At 46.7% G+C, this 15354-nt stretch overlaps 1 protein-coding gene across 3 annotated transcripts in view; it reads right to left on the bottom strand.

Moving 5' to 3' along the window:
• Positions 1–3845: 3845 nt before the first annotated feature.
• ULK1 (unc-51 like autophagy activating kinase 1) overlaps positions 3846–15354 on the bottom strand; it is a 75525-nt gene continuing 64016 nt past the window's right edge. For all 3 annotated transcript variants that reach the window (XM_056504393.1, XM_056504394.1, XM_056504395.1), the window contains exons 24-29: positions 12845–13032; positions 10140–10318; positions 9906–10024; positions 8203–8360; positions 7868–8003; positions 3846–6525 (exon numbers count right to left, since the gene is read on the bottom strand). In XM_056504393.1, coding sequence (XP_056360368.1) covers positions 6470–6525; positions 7868–8003; positions 8203–8360; positions 9906–10024; positions 10140–10318; positions 12845–13032 — 836 coding nt within the window. In that variant the 3' untranslated portion in view covers positions 3846–6469. The remainder of the gene's footprint in view (positions 6526–7867; positions 8004–8202; positions 8361–9905; positions 10025–10139; positions 10319–12844; positions 13033–15354) is intronic.

Genomic DNA, 15354 nt, shown 5'->3' with positions numbered 1-15354 from the left:
TCTTGAAACACCTATGTATAATTTATCTATTCTATTTATCACTTCTATCAAAAGCAAGGAGAAATCGAAGTGACTGGCCAGAGCTGCTGCTGCTCGTTCAGGAGGTCCCGAGTTCGCTGGGCACTGAAATCAGCACGGTCAAAACTCTGCAGGTACCAACCGTGGGGGCCTCACAGACATCCGAGCTGTGTGGAGCGGGCAGGAGTGGCTGTAGAAGGGGGGGTTGCCGTGTGCTTTTTGCAGTTCATTTAATTCTCGTGCCGCTGTCGGTGCCGCTCCTCAGTGCGCTGCCGCCTGCAGATGGGGCTCTGGCAGCGCGCACCGCCACCTCCCCGCCGTGTCCCACAGCACAGCCCAGCCCTGGCCCCACAGCTGGCCCTGCCAGGCCCCTCTGGCACTGCTGCCATTCCTCCCAGCCCAGGGACACTGCGGGCTGTCCCCTCCGGCTGGCTGAGCAGGGCCCATGACACTGCAGCTGGCTGTCCCCTCCCTGAGCAGCCTGCTCCTGCTCTGCTCTGGCAATGTCACCCAAGCGACTTTCTCATCTTCCTCCCCAAGGCCTGCTGTGAAAAGGGTATTTATTTTCAATTCACAGAGAAGTAAAATTTCTTTAAAATCAATAAAAAAAGGCTCCAAGAAAACGTGTTGTGAAAGATGCTTCCTTCCAATTGTTTTCTGTTAAAGGGAAGGAAAAAACTGCTAAACTGATATTTAGTGAGTTTAAAGGCTTTGCTGCACAGCACTAGAAGTTCAGGAGATACCACGTTGTAGTTAAAAGCCATTTAGATCCATACTGGGAACTGGTGACATGCTGAACTCAAGGGACAAAGAGCACCTTATTCTGCTCCCCCCAGCAGTTGTGTATTGGTCATTAGCTGGAAACGTGGAGAAAAACTGTGCACATTTGGGAACTTGGTTACACTCTGTCCATGGTAAGGGGAAATCTGTGTTTGACATATGCTTAGAAATACACTATTTAACATGTTTTCTAAAAGCATTCAAATCCCTTGCCAGGTTTCATCTCCCAGAAGGGGGGGTGGTTCTGACTCGATTGTCCCTAGAAAGGCTGTTTTTAGAAAGAAATGTCCCAGGGAAGTTTGCATCGCTGCACTACGTGCCATTCCTCACCCAGGGAATGGCACCCATGCTTAGTGCTACATTTATGGAAATAAATCTAAATAAATCCAACTGCTAGCATTTCTCAGGAGAGCATTAGCTCCTGCCCTGCAGAGCTATGCCAGGGTTTTGTCTCCCTGCACACAACCCTTCCCCTCCCTGCAGCATGAGATGCCCAGGCACAGTGGGCCACTGCAGAGAAGCCAACATCAAATTAGACACCAGAGAGCTCAAACATGCTGTGAAGGAGTTAACTCCTCGTGAAATAAAGCTTTAAAAGAGCTGGAAGCAGAATAATTGATCTTTGTATGGCCTTGGTTCAACACACACCCACTGTTTCTGCTTCCTTGATGTCACTGTCACCTCTGATCTTTCAGAGTTGAATGAGTGTGTTTTTGCTGACGTACTTACCAACAACTAAATATAAAATGCAGGAACAAAGCCAAAAGCCCTGGAAGAATTGCTTGGGTTTGTTTTCTCCTAAAATCAACAGCAGCATGACGTCACAGTCAACATCTAGAAAGTTGTGCAATTTCCACTGGTGCTTTTGAACTGTCCAGGTCCCATGGTTCAGTGCTTTTAGAAGAGACTGTGTATTTCTGTTGTTGAAGTTTTCCCAGCTAGCACTTTCCCCCTTTGCTCTGCTGCCTGTGAAAGAGTCCCATGGATTCAGGAGAGTTCTCCATCTACACTGGCATGTGACACACAGTGGTTCACCTTTCATGTGCCTACAGTGTTTTCACCTGAACCTTTGAAATTCTTAATGGGCAGATTCAAAAGAAACCCCCCTCCCTTAGCGTCAGAAACTTTTACATGTATATATTCTGTACTATTATCCCATTTTTGTTCTGCAAGGAACAAAAATAACAAGGGTTTTCTACAAAAGGGAAATATGTTAAAAAGAAACAAAAAAAAACCAAAACAAAACAAAACCCAAACACTCAAAAAACAAAAACTCAAGTGTCAAACTTTAAAAAACAGCAGCATTTGTAATTATTCAGCTCTGACCAGCTTTCCAAGGGCTGCCTTGGGGTCTTGCCCAGGTTGTACCACCACGTTTGCAGCACCAGAAGTGCAGTTTCTGAGTTGTCCCCAGCACTGATGGTGCTGCAGCTGTGCAGGTAGAAAGAATCCACTGTCCCTGCATGTGAGTCAGCATCAACAAGAGCCCAGCATTTCTAGGCAGGACCGTTCTCACAGAGCAATTCCCTGGGGTGGGAAAGGCAGGGGCAGGAAACAGAGGTTATAAATAGGGCAGAGCAAGAAAAAAACAATTCCAGATTATGGTAAAAGATGATTTTGTAATAAGATTTTTCTTACAAAAAAACAACACTGTGCAGTAACTGTGGGGTGATGCTGCATCACACAGGGCCTGGTGGGCAGGACTTTCCCCAGTGATGCTCACAGGCAACAATTACACACAGAGCTCAGCAAGTGGAGTTTTGGGAAATGTTTGGTGGAATTAAGGTATTTGGCTTCTGAAGGTTTACAGCTGTGTTGCTGAAATTTCTGCAAGAATGGAAGGACTAGACTAAATTCAGCACCGCTCCCACATCCCAGGTGCAGGGCTTAGCTTTCCCTTCTAGAGCATTCCAATCCAGACAGAACCTATCCTGCATCTGAAGTCAGGACCAACACTTTCAGCATCCTCATTGTCCCTTCTGCCATGTTCAGTGATTTTTTTGCAAAGCTACAAGAGAATTCTAAGCCATGTGCCTACTCTGTTCAAAAAACAAAACTGCAATGCATATAAACACAGCAGGAAAATATTTCATCCTAATTAAAAATACCCAAATGTTGTAATGATATCACACTTCAAGTCCCTTTTTTGTTCAGCAACAAGTTTGCTGATTCTGACAGTGTAATCCTACAAATACTGAAATATGGATGGAATTTAAGCTGGAATGTAATCCAACTGGCTGGGGAGGGGTCTGCTATCAACTTGTGACAGTTCCTAACCACTGCAGGAGGAGAGGACAGGTAATATGGACAGAGAAATCAGGAACCACAGCTCCTACTCAGCAACTGGCTTCAAATTTCCCAAATTCACAGGCAAGATTCAGGCAAGGTGGCTTTTCTGCCCCAAGCTTCACCTGCTGTGATAAGGGCACTGCAAAAAACCCTTTTTTTGCCCAAAAGTCGAGCCCAGTAGAACTACAAGCATTAGAAAGGCCTCACTCAGATGCCCCATGAACTGGCATAATAAGGGACTGAAAACAGGCCACTAACAATTTCAAATCAATTTTATTGTCTTAAATCGGTGTTGTACAATTTAAAGCCCCAAAAAAAAAAAGTCACACAAAACACAAATAAAAAATGTTGACAAAGTATCAAGCATTACCTTATAAAGAACATCATCATACGCTCTCACAACCCTGAAGGTACTTGTAATCAGACTGAGGTTTCTTGAAATCTATTAAAGACGCCAGACACAAACTGCAACAGCAACAAAGCCATGACAATAGCAGGTGGACTACACTAGCAACTTCAGCAATGGCTGGGGGTTGGTTTTTGGGGTGTTTTCTTTTTTTTTCCTTTTTTTTGCATACCTTATTGTCTACAAAGCAATAAATATTTTTCACCAAAAAAGTTGGTTTCACGCTACATGCAGTTAGATAAAAAAGAAAGTCACCAAAGTGATGGCAAAATAAATCACCTATCAGATTTTTCATTTTTTTTTCTTTTTTTTTTTTTTTTCCTCCCCTACTTTTGGGGTTATTTTGTGGGGGGTTTTTTGTTGGTTTTTTTGTTGCCTTTTTATTTTTTTATTTTTTTTTTTTTTAATTCAAGCACAGTGGCTAAGTTTCAAGTATTGAGAGGAAAAAAAACATATATATACACGTTTGTGTTTGTGTGTGTATCTCTACCCATGCACACACATACACACACACACAGCCTTGCATGTATATACACAAACACATACATATATACCGGTTGTAGGTCTGTAAACCACAATTTTAATTCTTTTTTGGAGCAATATATACTTGTATACATTGAATGTGGACGATTTTGATACATTCAAGTAACGAAGCACAGCTGGAAGGTTAGTGCTGAGCTTGCCACACACACGGCTCGCTGGGGAGTGGCAGAGATGTGGATCCAGGGCTGGGCCTCTGCTGGCCAGGAGCCCCTGGGGGCTGTGCTGGAGGCTCTGGGCTGCAGGGCTTGGTACTGCAGAGTCAGTCCTGGCTTGGTGCTTCCGTGCTGCAGCACAGCCCTTTGCACAGCTGGCCAAAGCCTTTCAGAAGCAGTCTGGGTCTCCTCAGCATTTCTGTCCACATCAGGCTGGGGGGGTTGGTTGTTTCTGTCTTTTTTTTTTTTTTTTTTCCCTTTTTTTCCCAGGCACAAGCACAAACGGCCACAGAAGCAGCAGACTGTGAGCCAAATACTGAAGCATTTGTGAAAGCTACACTTAAGCTTCCCTGGTCGGGGCAACTGGAAATATTTTTAAATTTCTTTATTGGCACTTCTGCTCTGTGAACAGAAACACCCATGTTTGCCAAATGCAGTGCCAGCTCCAAAGCCCATGAAGTTGCTCCTGAAACCCTTGTAAAGTATCACACTGAACGTGCCAATCTTGAGAGGAAAAAAAAAGCAATGAGGACTTAACCACCATGTGCAAAATATTTTTAGATCCCCAAAAACTAAGCCTGAGGTTTCAAGTTGCTTTCGAAGATGCTTTTCTGCCCAGCGCTACCACAATACTGCCACGGCTCCGGAACGTCACACTCGTGCTCTCACAGACAGATGGAAGGCAGCAGCTCCCCTCTCACACACATGCTCACAGCACCCAAAGCCTCAGCCACAACTCCAGCCACTCACATTTGGCTACAGAGTCTCCTTGAAAGAAATGCTGAACATGGAACTGAACGCTACGGGATTTCTTTATAAAAAAAAAAAAAAAAAACAAAAAAAAAAACAAACCAACAAACAAAAACAAAGCAGCAAATAACACTTCTTTAAAAATGCGTTTCCAAGTGTGGGATCCTAACGCCTGTTCTTCAGCTCTTAAAAAGCATGGAGCTTCGTAATGACTGTCCTTAAAAGAACATTTAAATAAAAAACAAATCTTGGTACTGCCAGACTGTAAGTCAGCTTTGCCTGGTGTGGAGGAGGAACAGCACAGACTCTGCAGTGCTCTTTGCCTCACACTCACGAGATACAGTACAGTTAAATACGTACAGTTACACACAAACCATGTCAATATCAATATATATTCACTCTCAGGAATACATATTAATATACGCACACACGTAGTGCAATGAAACAACCAGGAAGCAAGGAAAGGAATAAAAAGAACAGCATTCCTAACAGTCGTGATGTTCCTGGGTTGTTGTGTGATGCAAAGTCAACTTCTCAAAGTTCCCATAGTGTGTAAAGTGCTCCTTTGATTCACAAAGCTAGTGTTTTCAGTTTGGGGGGCTCCAGGGAAGGGGTTATTGAGCCAACAGCTGAAAGCAGGACAGAGCTAGTGCTTCCTCCAGGTGGGTACGTGCTGGCAGGCCGAGCTCAGCAGCCTCGAGTCTCTCCCTCTGATCCCACACGGCCAGGGGACCCAGCGAGGAACGGATTCGTTTTGGCTTCTTGCGAACACAGGAGTGTGATGCTTTCTGCTGCCCTCCTGTTTCCTGCACAGCCCCTTTCCCTGCCTTGTTTGCCCATCCAGGCAGGCAGACAGGGAGCCCACACAGCAGCCATGAGATTTCCAAGCTTCCCAGCAGCTTCACATCCTCTGCCTCACTCAGCAAGTCTGTAGAGCTGGGAGCTACTTGACAATGCCAACTCCCTCCTCTCCAAGCACTTCAAGGAGAAAGGACAAGGAGAAAGGACAAAGGAGAGAGTGGAGGGGAGCCTCCAGTTGCCAGGGAGCTTGAAGATGCGTGGCTCTCAGCTGGGAAGGGAAAGTACACAGACTGGCCTTTATGTCTGAATGACACACTCGGACATCAACTGAAGCCAGCGGTTTCAGCACATCCATTGCCTGCAATGGACACAGCACTGTAATACCCTGTTCTTTAGCAAGAGGGATAGGCAGCAGTCTAATCCTTCAAAGTGCTGGGAAGAAGCAGACTTCTATCCTTCACCCCCTCTGACAACGAGGGAGACCTTTCCACATCATCTATGTCTTCACCCAGGCCTTTGGGCAGGGAAGTATTTGTGCTTGCTGCAGTCACACGTCCCCACAAAGGAATCTGAGTCTGTGGAACAGCTTCCCAAAACGTCCAAAAACAGAACAGTGAGCAGTCCATCCTCCAGGTGTCCTACTGCCAGAATGGTTTCCCAGCCCAGCACAGGCTGTTGGGAATAAAGCAATCAGCTTGGGCGAGGTGTGAGAAGGATAACACCGCTGAAATCAGGCACAGAACCCCGACAGCAGAGCTGACAGCCTGCGCTCGATGCACAGCTTACCTGGGGAAAAAACACAGCACAAACAATCAGCTCCTCATTTTCCTGCCAATGTAAACATCACCACTGGAGAATGAACCAAAATGGGAAAACAGACAGGAGAATTTCAACAAATCTAAGCAGAACTTTGAGAATCATTACCAGGTACCAATGAGGCCAGTGAGGACCTGACCAGAAACACCCTGCTGGGAAGGGACAGGTCAGAGGGTTGAACAGTCAGAGAACTGACAGTGAAAGCTGGGAGGCAGAAGGTCTGACAGAGGTATCAAGATTTTACAAAGGATGACCATCCTCCAGGAAGAATTTATTCATTAACAGCTATTGGAGCAGCTTTTGCCAGCAGGCAAAATAGCTCAGGGTCTCCAGTGACATTTATTTACATTTACACTGGGAGAGCCCATCCAGCATCCTCAGTGCCAGGGTCTCATCACCTGAGCCCAAGAATCTTTCAAAAGCTAAATGTTTGGTGGAATTCATGCCTCTCATGGGAACCCTTGTTGTATTTCTAGGTGCATCACTTTACTTTCCAGAAATATGTAATCATAGACCTGAGATCTAAAATGAAAAACACACCCACTACTGCCTATCAGAGAACAGCTCAATCAGGAAGCTGGAACTTGCAATACCAGGATAATAACTGGGAAAAGAAATCCATTGCATGCATTAACTATATCTCTGGATCAAAAGATGGGATCTAGGTTTGGTAAGAAACAGTACAACAGAAACTATTTAGTATTCCCTATTCACTTAGTCCTCCAGTACCACACACCACCTTGCCCATTTCCCTTTGTTTTCCTTCAGTGAGCCTCCTGTCAGCTGTGAAAGTTGGTGATAATTAACTGATTGCCTGGGAGCCAGAGATCTCTCCTCTCATTGCCTATGCAAGGGCTCTGCCTTCATGGAGGAGATGTGCTGGAAGGAGCCCTTGGTGTGCTGAGCAGCCCTCTCTGCCCTGCAGCCACTGCAGGTTCACGTTCCCAAGTGCTCTGTGCCAAAGGATGGCTCTGGCTGGAAACCAACCCCAGGACCCTGCTGCTGCCAAACCACTTCCTCCAGTGAGTTCTTTCACACATCCAAAGTTCCAACAAAGTGCTGGCTATTGCTCTGCATGGAAAGCTCCAAAATGTGGCTCAGAACAGGGACCTGCATTTCTAACAGTTTTTCTGTTGAAAAAGCAGGAGGCCAGGCTGCGAGGAGCTGTAACAAGCCAAGAGATCTCTGCTATGTCCACCAAGATGCAGCCAAAGGGAAAAAATGGTGCTGGGAATTGAAATTTCTGAGCCATGCAGCTAAAAAGCCCACATGTTCTAGCTGGGGAAAGACCAAGAAGTCACCTAATACTCACATTTACTGATGTTTTCTATGTCCCCCTGTTCAGTGATGATGTTCAGGAGCCCCTCCATTAGCAGCAGAGCCTTGTGATACCTCTGTGCACAATCCTCTCTGTGGTGGAACATCTCATCCAGGGCTGCAGACTGCACCTGAGGGCAACAACCCAGTACCAAGAGCTTACTCCCAGAACAGACCCAGCTTTCCCAGCACAGTCCCTCAGCTGGTTGGACACCCCCCTTGCCCAGCCTCCAGAAGGAAGCACTGTGAGGGGAAACCACCTGCTAATGCCATGAAAAACCCAACACTGCTCTGTGCTACCCCCAGTCCCAGGCACTGTGAGGTTTTTACCATTTGCACAGCGTAGCTGAAGATGAGCTTCTCTGCAGTGATGCTGTTGATCCGGTCCATGAGCTTCTGTTTGTCCAAGAAGAACCTCTGCAGTCTCATGTTGAGGCAGTGGCAGGAGGATACACTGGATTTGTAAAGCTCATTTAGCTTCTTCACAACTACAGTAAAAAAAAAAAAGTAAAAAATAAATGCTTTAGGCACTACTCACAGTTCTCCCTCTGCCCCCTCATACCCATGTGCAGGACCCCAAAGGATTAACCTGGAGACAATGGGGTTCTGTTAAAGCCACAAGGGTGACAGGAAAACCCTGCAGCAAGAGGGTCTTTTTCCTTTTTCTGTCACCTCCACCAGCCTGCACATGGCAACTCCTACACATGCCTGGTTCACCTGAGGCTGGGTCTATTTTGGTTTCCCTCAGCAGTCACAAGGCAGGAGCAGTTTGGTCTGTACAGGATGTCTCACACACCAGCAGCACATACAGAGCTTCTGCTACTTGATGGGTGATGATGTGCTGTGAAGAGGTGCATGGCTCACACGTGGGAGCTCCTGGAGTGTGGATCAGCAGCACTGACTAAGCAAGGGAATCTCTAAGGAAAGGCATAGGTGCCTGTGAAAGGCCACCTCCTCTCCTGAACCACGGCAGCTCGAGCGGGAAGGATACAGAATAGGGAATCAGGAATCAAATAGGACTCTGAGTGATTAAATAACAATCCACAACTGCAAGGGAAGCCACAGCTGAGTCTCCACAGCTACATGGCATGATCTACACAGAGTACTGAACACAAACTCCCACCCACATCTGATGAGAACTAACTCCTACACACAAAATCCCCATACTGCATGAAACAAGACAAGCCAGCCTTGCCCAATTCCCATACACTGAAGGACAAATTACACTACCAACCTAGAAGCTGCAATCTGCTCTGAAAAGAAGTGATTTATTTGGTTATGACAACTTTCCTGTTAGCCTGAACTTGTGAAAGATGTGTAGCTAAATCTGTATTTTGCTCTACACTGCCTACTACAATATACGTGTGTTCATCGTATTTAACTTCCATTTTTTTACACCCCATCCCAAGGCAGCACAAATACTTGCAAAGACAAAGTCTTGGGGTAGGTGGCTGGTGGGTTAAGTACTTCAGGTGCTTCAAAAGGCTCCCTCAGTAATATTATATCGGGAGTTTTAAAATTATTTTTTCTAATCACTGACTCACAGCCAGCTCTCACCACAGCCAGTCAGATGCAAATGTAAAGCTGCTACACCAGCAAAGAAGTGACTCTGGCATTACCAGTACTTCACTTCCTGTGTTTTTGTTTCACTTGAAAAATCATCACTGCCAGGACAAGTCCCTGTTTGCTGAGTAAGCACCTACTAGGACATGCACTGTGTAATTAAGCTGGGCTTACATCAAGTACACATTAGCACCTAAGACAGATATACAAGGACTCAGATAAGATACATCCCCCCTCACAATTAGTGCTGAAGAGTCTCACAGGAGCGTGGCAATAGCTCAGAGCCATAAAGGCAATGTGAAGAGAGGAACGCTCTCAGTGTGAATAAAGATCCAGCAACACAAGGGGACAGCCATAAATGAGCCCCCCCCACCTTGGTGGGGTTCACACTCACTCCCTACCCTCTGGGACACTTTCAATAGCTCCACTCCAGGTGAGCCCTTTCCTCCATGAGTGCAGCAGCCCCTTACCTTGCTTGACAGTGGAGGAGAGGCACAGCTTGCCAGCTTTGATCTGCTCAATGGCCATCTGCAGCCCCGAGGACAGAAGTTCTGCCACTTTCAGGTACAGCACGAGCTGCTCTGCATAGCTGCAAAGCAAGCAGACAGATCAGTGTGACAGCAGCTGCTGTCCCCAGGGAGTGTGGGAACACAAGGATGTGTGGGGTGGGAGGCAGTGACAGAACCCTGGGAGCCCGTCCTCACCTCCACTCCCGGCTCAGCAGGCTGATCTGGTCGGCCACCACGCTCTCCTGGAGCTGGTACTCAGATGTCACCGAGCTGCTGATGTCACTGGAGCTGCCCTTCAGAGCAGCGATCTCCATCACGTAGTGCACGAAGGCCAGCGTGAAGCGCAGGCTGCGCAGGATGTCCGTGTGCTCTTGCTGTCAGAGGGATGCCAAGGGGGGTTACAGGGAAAGCTGCTCACCTAAGCTGTGCCAGCAACCCACTCCAGCTCACAGAAACACCACCACACCCCCTTACGTCTCTGCTCTGGGCCAGACTCAGCCTGGAGCCTGCACTGGTTCCTCTTCCCCAGTAACAGCAGCAAACAACAGCCCCAGGCCAGAAATTTCTAGACAGCTCCCTGGAGAAGCTGGTGAGACTTACTCTAAAATGACAAGCTCCCTTCCCAAGGAGCATCCCAGCTCTGTGGGGTTCTTTGAGAAGTCAGCCAGGAAGGGGGAGAGACCATCTGCACCATCAGCCCAGCTCTTGCTCCCCACAATGCCAATGTGGATTTCATGAGACTGAAAACCTCCTACACCACAAAAATCTGCCAAAATGTCTCCTACCCTACACCCCAGCCTTCATCCCCTCCCAGTTCAGTGCAGTGAGCCTTGGGTGAGGTTCTTTGAGGAGACAGCAAGGACAACCTTTTATCTGCAACTCCTGCCCAGCTGGCGAGGGAAGTGCTCACACCAAGTGCCATGGTCATTTCAGGGTAGTTTTTCCTCTGCTATTACAGATCAAAGGGGATTATCCCATTTCTGGGAAGCTGCATTGGTTAAGTCACAGCAACCAGTTCTGGGAAGTTACTATTTGTGGAAAAACTGAATGCCTGTGGGTCTGCGAAGAGAATTGCTGCCTCAGTCAGATGCCAACTTCATTGTTTGTACTCTCTGTTGAAAAAGGTAACTCCAAGGGGGTAAGGATGTTTCCTACATGAATTTACCAAAAAAACCCCATACTCAAGATCTGAGAGATTGTTTCTTTCCTTCATTGGCTCAGGCACTTGGCTGCTCAGGCAGCTTTGACTATCTGGAACATGAATCTCTCCCTCCCACCACCTGGACAGTCCTGTATGGTGAGGAAGTGTTATCTCCATCTTCCTCAATTTTCTTTAAAAGCAGAGGATGAATTTGGAGATTAAGTAATTACCAAGTCATACAAGAAGTTTGTGGCAGAGCAGGAAACTGCTGAGATCTTGCATGTCTCAGCCTCTTATCTCTAACCCACAGGCTGTCCTTCCTCTGCCTACAGTCAGCTTCTGTTAACTGTGTTGGCATTTATGGCCTCATTTGCCATCACAAGTCTTCTGTAGCCATCTCTGTATTGTGTTTTTAGAGCACTGCAAAAGAAACTAAACTCCAGCCTCCAGTATGTCTTGTCTGCACCTAAAGAAACTTTCACAAAAGACAGAAAAACCACCCATCTGAACTCAACAGCACTGCTCAAGATAAACAAGGGCACCTGAACAGTGGGACTTCAGTGCCCTGAAAGATGAGCAGAAATCAGAAAACCTGCCAGGTCTGCATTCTGGCCAACTCCACAGAGCACAAAAGGGTCTTGAAATCTGCTGCAAAGGTTTTGTGACATGAAAAGGAATTACTGTGCTCAGCAGAAATGACAACTGAAGCTAAATGACTCATTACAGCCAGAGAAGCTGAGTGCTATTCCAAGATCAACTGGTGCTTCCTTAGGGCACTTTTCTTCAGACCAGCATCTGAAGTGGTGGCAGCTGGCAGGGTCCCAAACTTCTGTCACCTCACACAGGTAGGATGCCCAGTTACATTGACTGCTATTGTGATCACATCATTGCTGGAAACCCTGTGGCTTTACAGGTAATGAAGCCAACAAAAGCAATCCAATGCAGAATTGACAGAAAAAATGAGCTCAACAAAATCTGAAGTAGAAGAGCAAACCCACATCCTTAAAACAACGTGTGCATATCTCTCCTGGTATCTTGGGGTTTTCAGCAGCACCAGCAAGTATCAGACACAAAGAGCCTTCTCCAGTCCCAGACAGCCCAAGGAGGTATCACAAGCAGAGCTAAAAGCGTGACTGGATCTGCCTCCCACCTCCACTGCAAATGGGCAGCCTGACCTACATTTCAAATATATCCCAGCTATAACAGCATTTGCTCTGCTTCAGCCTGCAGAGAAGGGGAGCCTGGCAGCCTTTCAGCTCCACAATCTGGTTCAGCTTTTCTGGTGCAGAACACAGTGTCCCCCCCACCCCCAGCAGGAACAGAAGTGTCAGGTTTACTTTGTTTTCAGATCCTTTAGCAGAGACCATATCACTGCTGGCTCCCCAAGTGCACCAGGCAGGCACCTGACACACTGAGCTACTCATGTTCTCAGGTCAGCCAGTACTAATGCTGAGCCTTTTAAAAAAGGAGAGACCCAAAGCAGGCAGGTTTGCTTCAGAGGCCCTTAATACAGAATGCATTGGATAACTGATCTTCCAACCTGCAATTTCAACTTTGGAAACGGGGAATTTTAACCCCAGTCATGGGCTGGTATATGGACTAAAGGGCTAAATATGCCCTGGGTTTTCTGAACACTTCACTGGCCTTGCTCTCTTGCAACTTGCTGTCTTGTTTGCTCCACCTTTGGAAGCAAAGCATGGAGTTGTCTGGATTTGCTTCACTTTTACTCCCCTGTCCTTTGCCCCTGAGATATACCCACCTCCATGAGTGTCTCTTCAGGCAGCTCTGGTGCCTCAAATGTAACAGCACCTTCCAGGTTGGCAGTGATGGGATCAGCAAAAGTGTAGCGGAGACTCGAGGGGCCCTCCAGAGCCTCCCCTGCAGCTCCCACTGCCAAGTGCCTTCCACTGAAGGAGCCTCCAGAACTGAGAGAGCTGGAAGACCCCACTGTGAAGAAAAACAGACAAAAGAATTAACTGGAGGTATTAATAGCAGGCCAGGCGATTCCTCATGCATGAAAGAGAATTCTGTAGGATTCAGGATCCTGGATCTGACAGGAGACAGCAAGAGGAACTTTGGAGGAAGATGCAAGGACTCTGGATGCAGAACAAGCACTCCCCACCAGAAACTCCTTAGTGACTCAGGCAGACCAGCTAACAAGCTCAGGCAGACTTAAAGCACCTTCCAGAACTATGACCATTTACAGAGACAATTCAAAAGAAATTATTTTCTCTTTTTTTGGCGAAACCCTTTCTGAATCCTGCCACAATATCTTGGGCAGATTTTTATCATACACTGTCACAGGCAACTTCCCCACCACTGAACAGCACAGTTTGAACCCTGGCTCCCTGCCTTCTTGCTATTACTGTCACTGAATGAGCACTCTGATAAGTGATGGTTCTAGAACATCCTGTATGCAAGCCAGGAGAGTTTTCCATTAAATGACCTGAACTTTTACCTTCCCCTCTTTATAAATAAAAGGCTGGGCAGAGAATAAGTGACCAGCTGAGTTAAGACCCTAACCCCAGGGTTCTGGAGACCCTGTGAGTGTGGTGTTCATCAGACAATTCCCTCACCATCAGCTTTTCCCCTTCTTGACCACTTAATCCACCCTAGGAGCACAAAGGAGATTTTGCCTCAGAGTATTCACAATACATTCACCACTTCCAGAGGCTTTCCTACCCCTGGCACACTGCCACAGAGGGAAACATTCTGTCTGATACCAGCTCCAACACTCTGCTAATTCTACCCAGCTGGTATTCTCCACTCTCACTGGTCCTCTGGAGGACCTCTTCTAACTACAAGGTTAATTTACTGCCCAACCCTGCCTTCAAAAGATTCAGCAATGTAATAATGCACAACTGATCTGCAGAGAGGCACAGCCTCTTCCTCCCAAAAGCTCTCTCCACGTTGGCAGCAATGCTTCAAAGCTAAGTGGATCATCAAAGACTGGCAGAGTGTTTCCAGTTGTCTCAAGAGACAGGAGAGGAAAGGACTTACAACATCATATTCTGGGTGCCCTGTAATTCCAAGAGGCTGTTTGCAGAAATGGTTAGGATGACTCACAGAAAGGCTCTGCCTTTAGAACTGTCCTTACTCATGGCTTGTCCAAGCACTTGAGGTGAAAAGTTTCAGCTTGCAGCTCTCCCCTTTCCACCATTAACTTTGTGCATTAACTATAACATGAGGAGTTCCTGCACAGCCCTAATAAACAAAGCTTGTCCTGCAGCATTGCTTTGGTCACCCTGACCTAACACTGTGTGTGTGCTGCAGATTCACTTTCAACAGCCTCTTATTTCAGGCCTCCCATCTGACATCCTGACTTTTGGGCAGACCCTTGAGCACTTGAGTATCAACCTGCAAAAATCTGGTGCTTGGATCTGCTTCCAGATTGCTATTATCCCTAAAAAGCAACACAGGAAGTTTGAATCCTCTATCCATCACATAGCAGGAGTAGCTGCAGGCTATAGCCAGGACAGTAACTCCACTGTGCTACAGGCCCCTCACACAGTTTTTAAGCTCACTCTACAAATAAATGAGACAAAGAAGGAATTGTGGTTCCAATCTGCCAGGCAATCAAAGACATGAGTGGTTTCAAGGATGGAAATGCAAGTTATACACAGGAACCAAGCCCACATGTACCCCCATCCCAGTCAAGCAGTTTATTCATGGTCACATCCAAGCTTTCCCTGCAATAATTGAGAACAACAGAGTCAAGTACATTCAGATGAGCAACAGCCAAGACAAAAAAACAAACAAGCCAAATATGCAAATCAAATGTGTCCAAATATTTTCTTAAACTGAACATAGACTCCAACTCCCAGACACTCTATCCCAAAAGGGCCAATTACCACAGCCTCAACTGCTGCCTGACGAGGCCAGAGCACTGGTGTCGTACAAGGAGTATCTGTCAAGCAGGAGAGAATTTCCCCATCTCCTACCTAAGCAGCTCAGAGTATGAGTAACACCTCTAAATAGTTTTGCACACAGAGAACCTCCTGGCCCTTTCCCAACAGTCCTTGTGCACTGAAATTATTGGGCACAGAAAGTCACGCTCATCTTTTAGAGCTCATCCAAAATCCATGGGGAGAACAACCAGAACACAACACAATTTTTACATTTGTTGACCTCTCAGCAGTGGTTCTGTGAACATCTGCAGCACTATTCCTGAAGCACAGAGCAATAAAGTAAAAGTTTACCTGTCTCTTGCAGTACTGGAAAACCACTCTCTGGCATTAATGCCAGTGCAAAAAGCTAGAAGCAACAACT

This window comes from Oenanthe melanoleuca, chromosome 15 (genome assembly GCF_029582105.1).
Source record: "Oenanthe melanoleuca isolate GR-GAL-2019-014 chromosome 15, OMel1.0, whole genome shotgun sequence".
NCBI lineage: Eukaryota > Metazoa > Chordata > Aves > Passeriformes > Muscicapidae > Oenanthe > Oenanthe melanoleuca.
The sequence above is the reverse complement of the archived record's forward strand: the minus strand, read 5'-3'. Positions and strand labels throughout refer to the sequence as shown.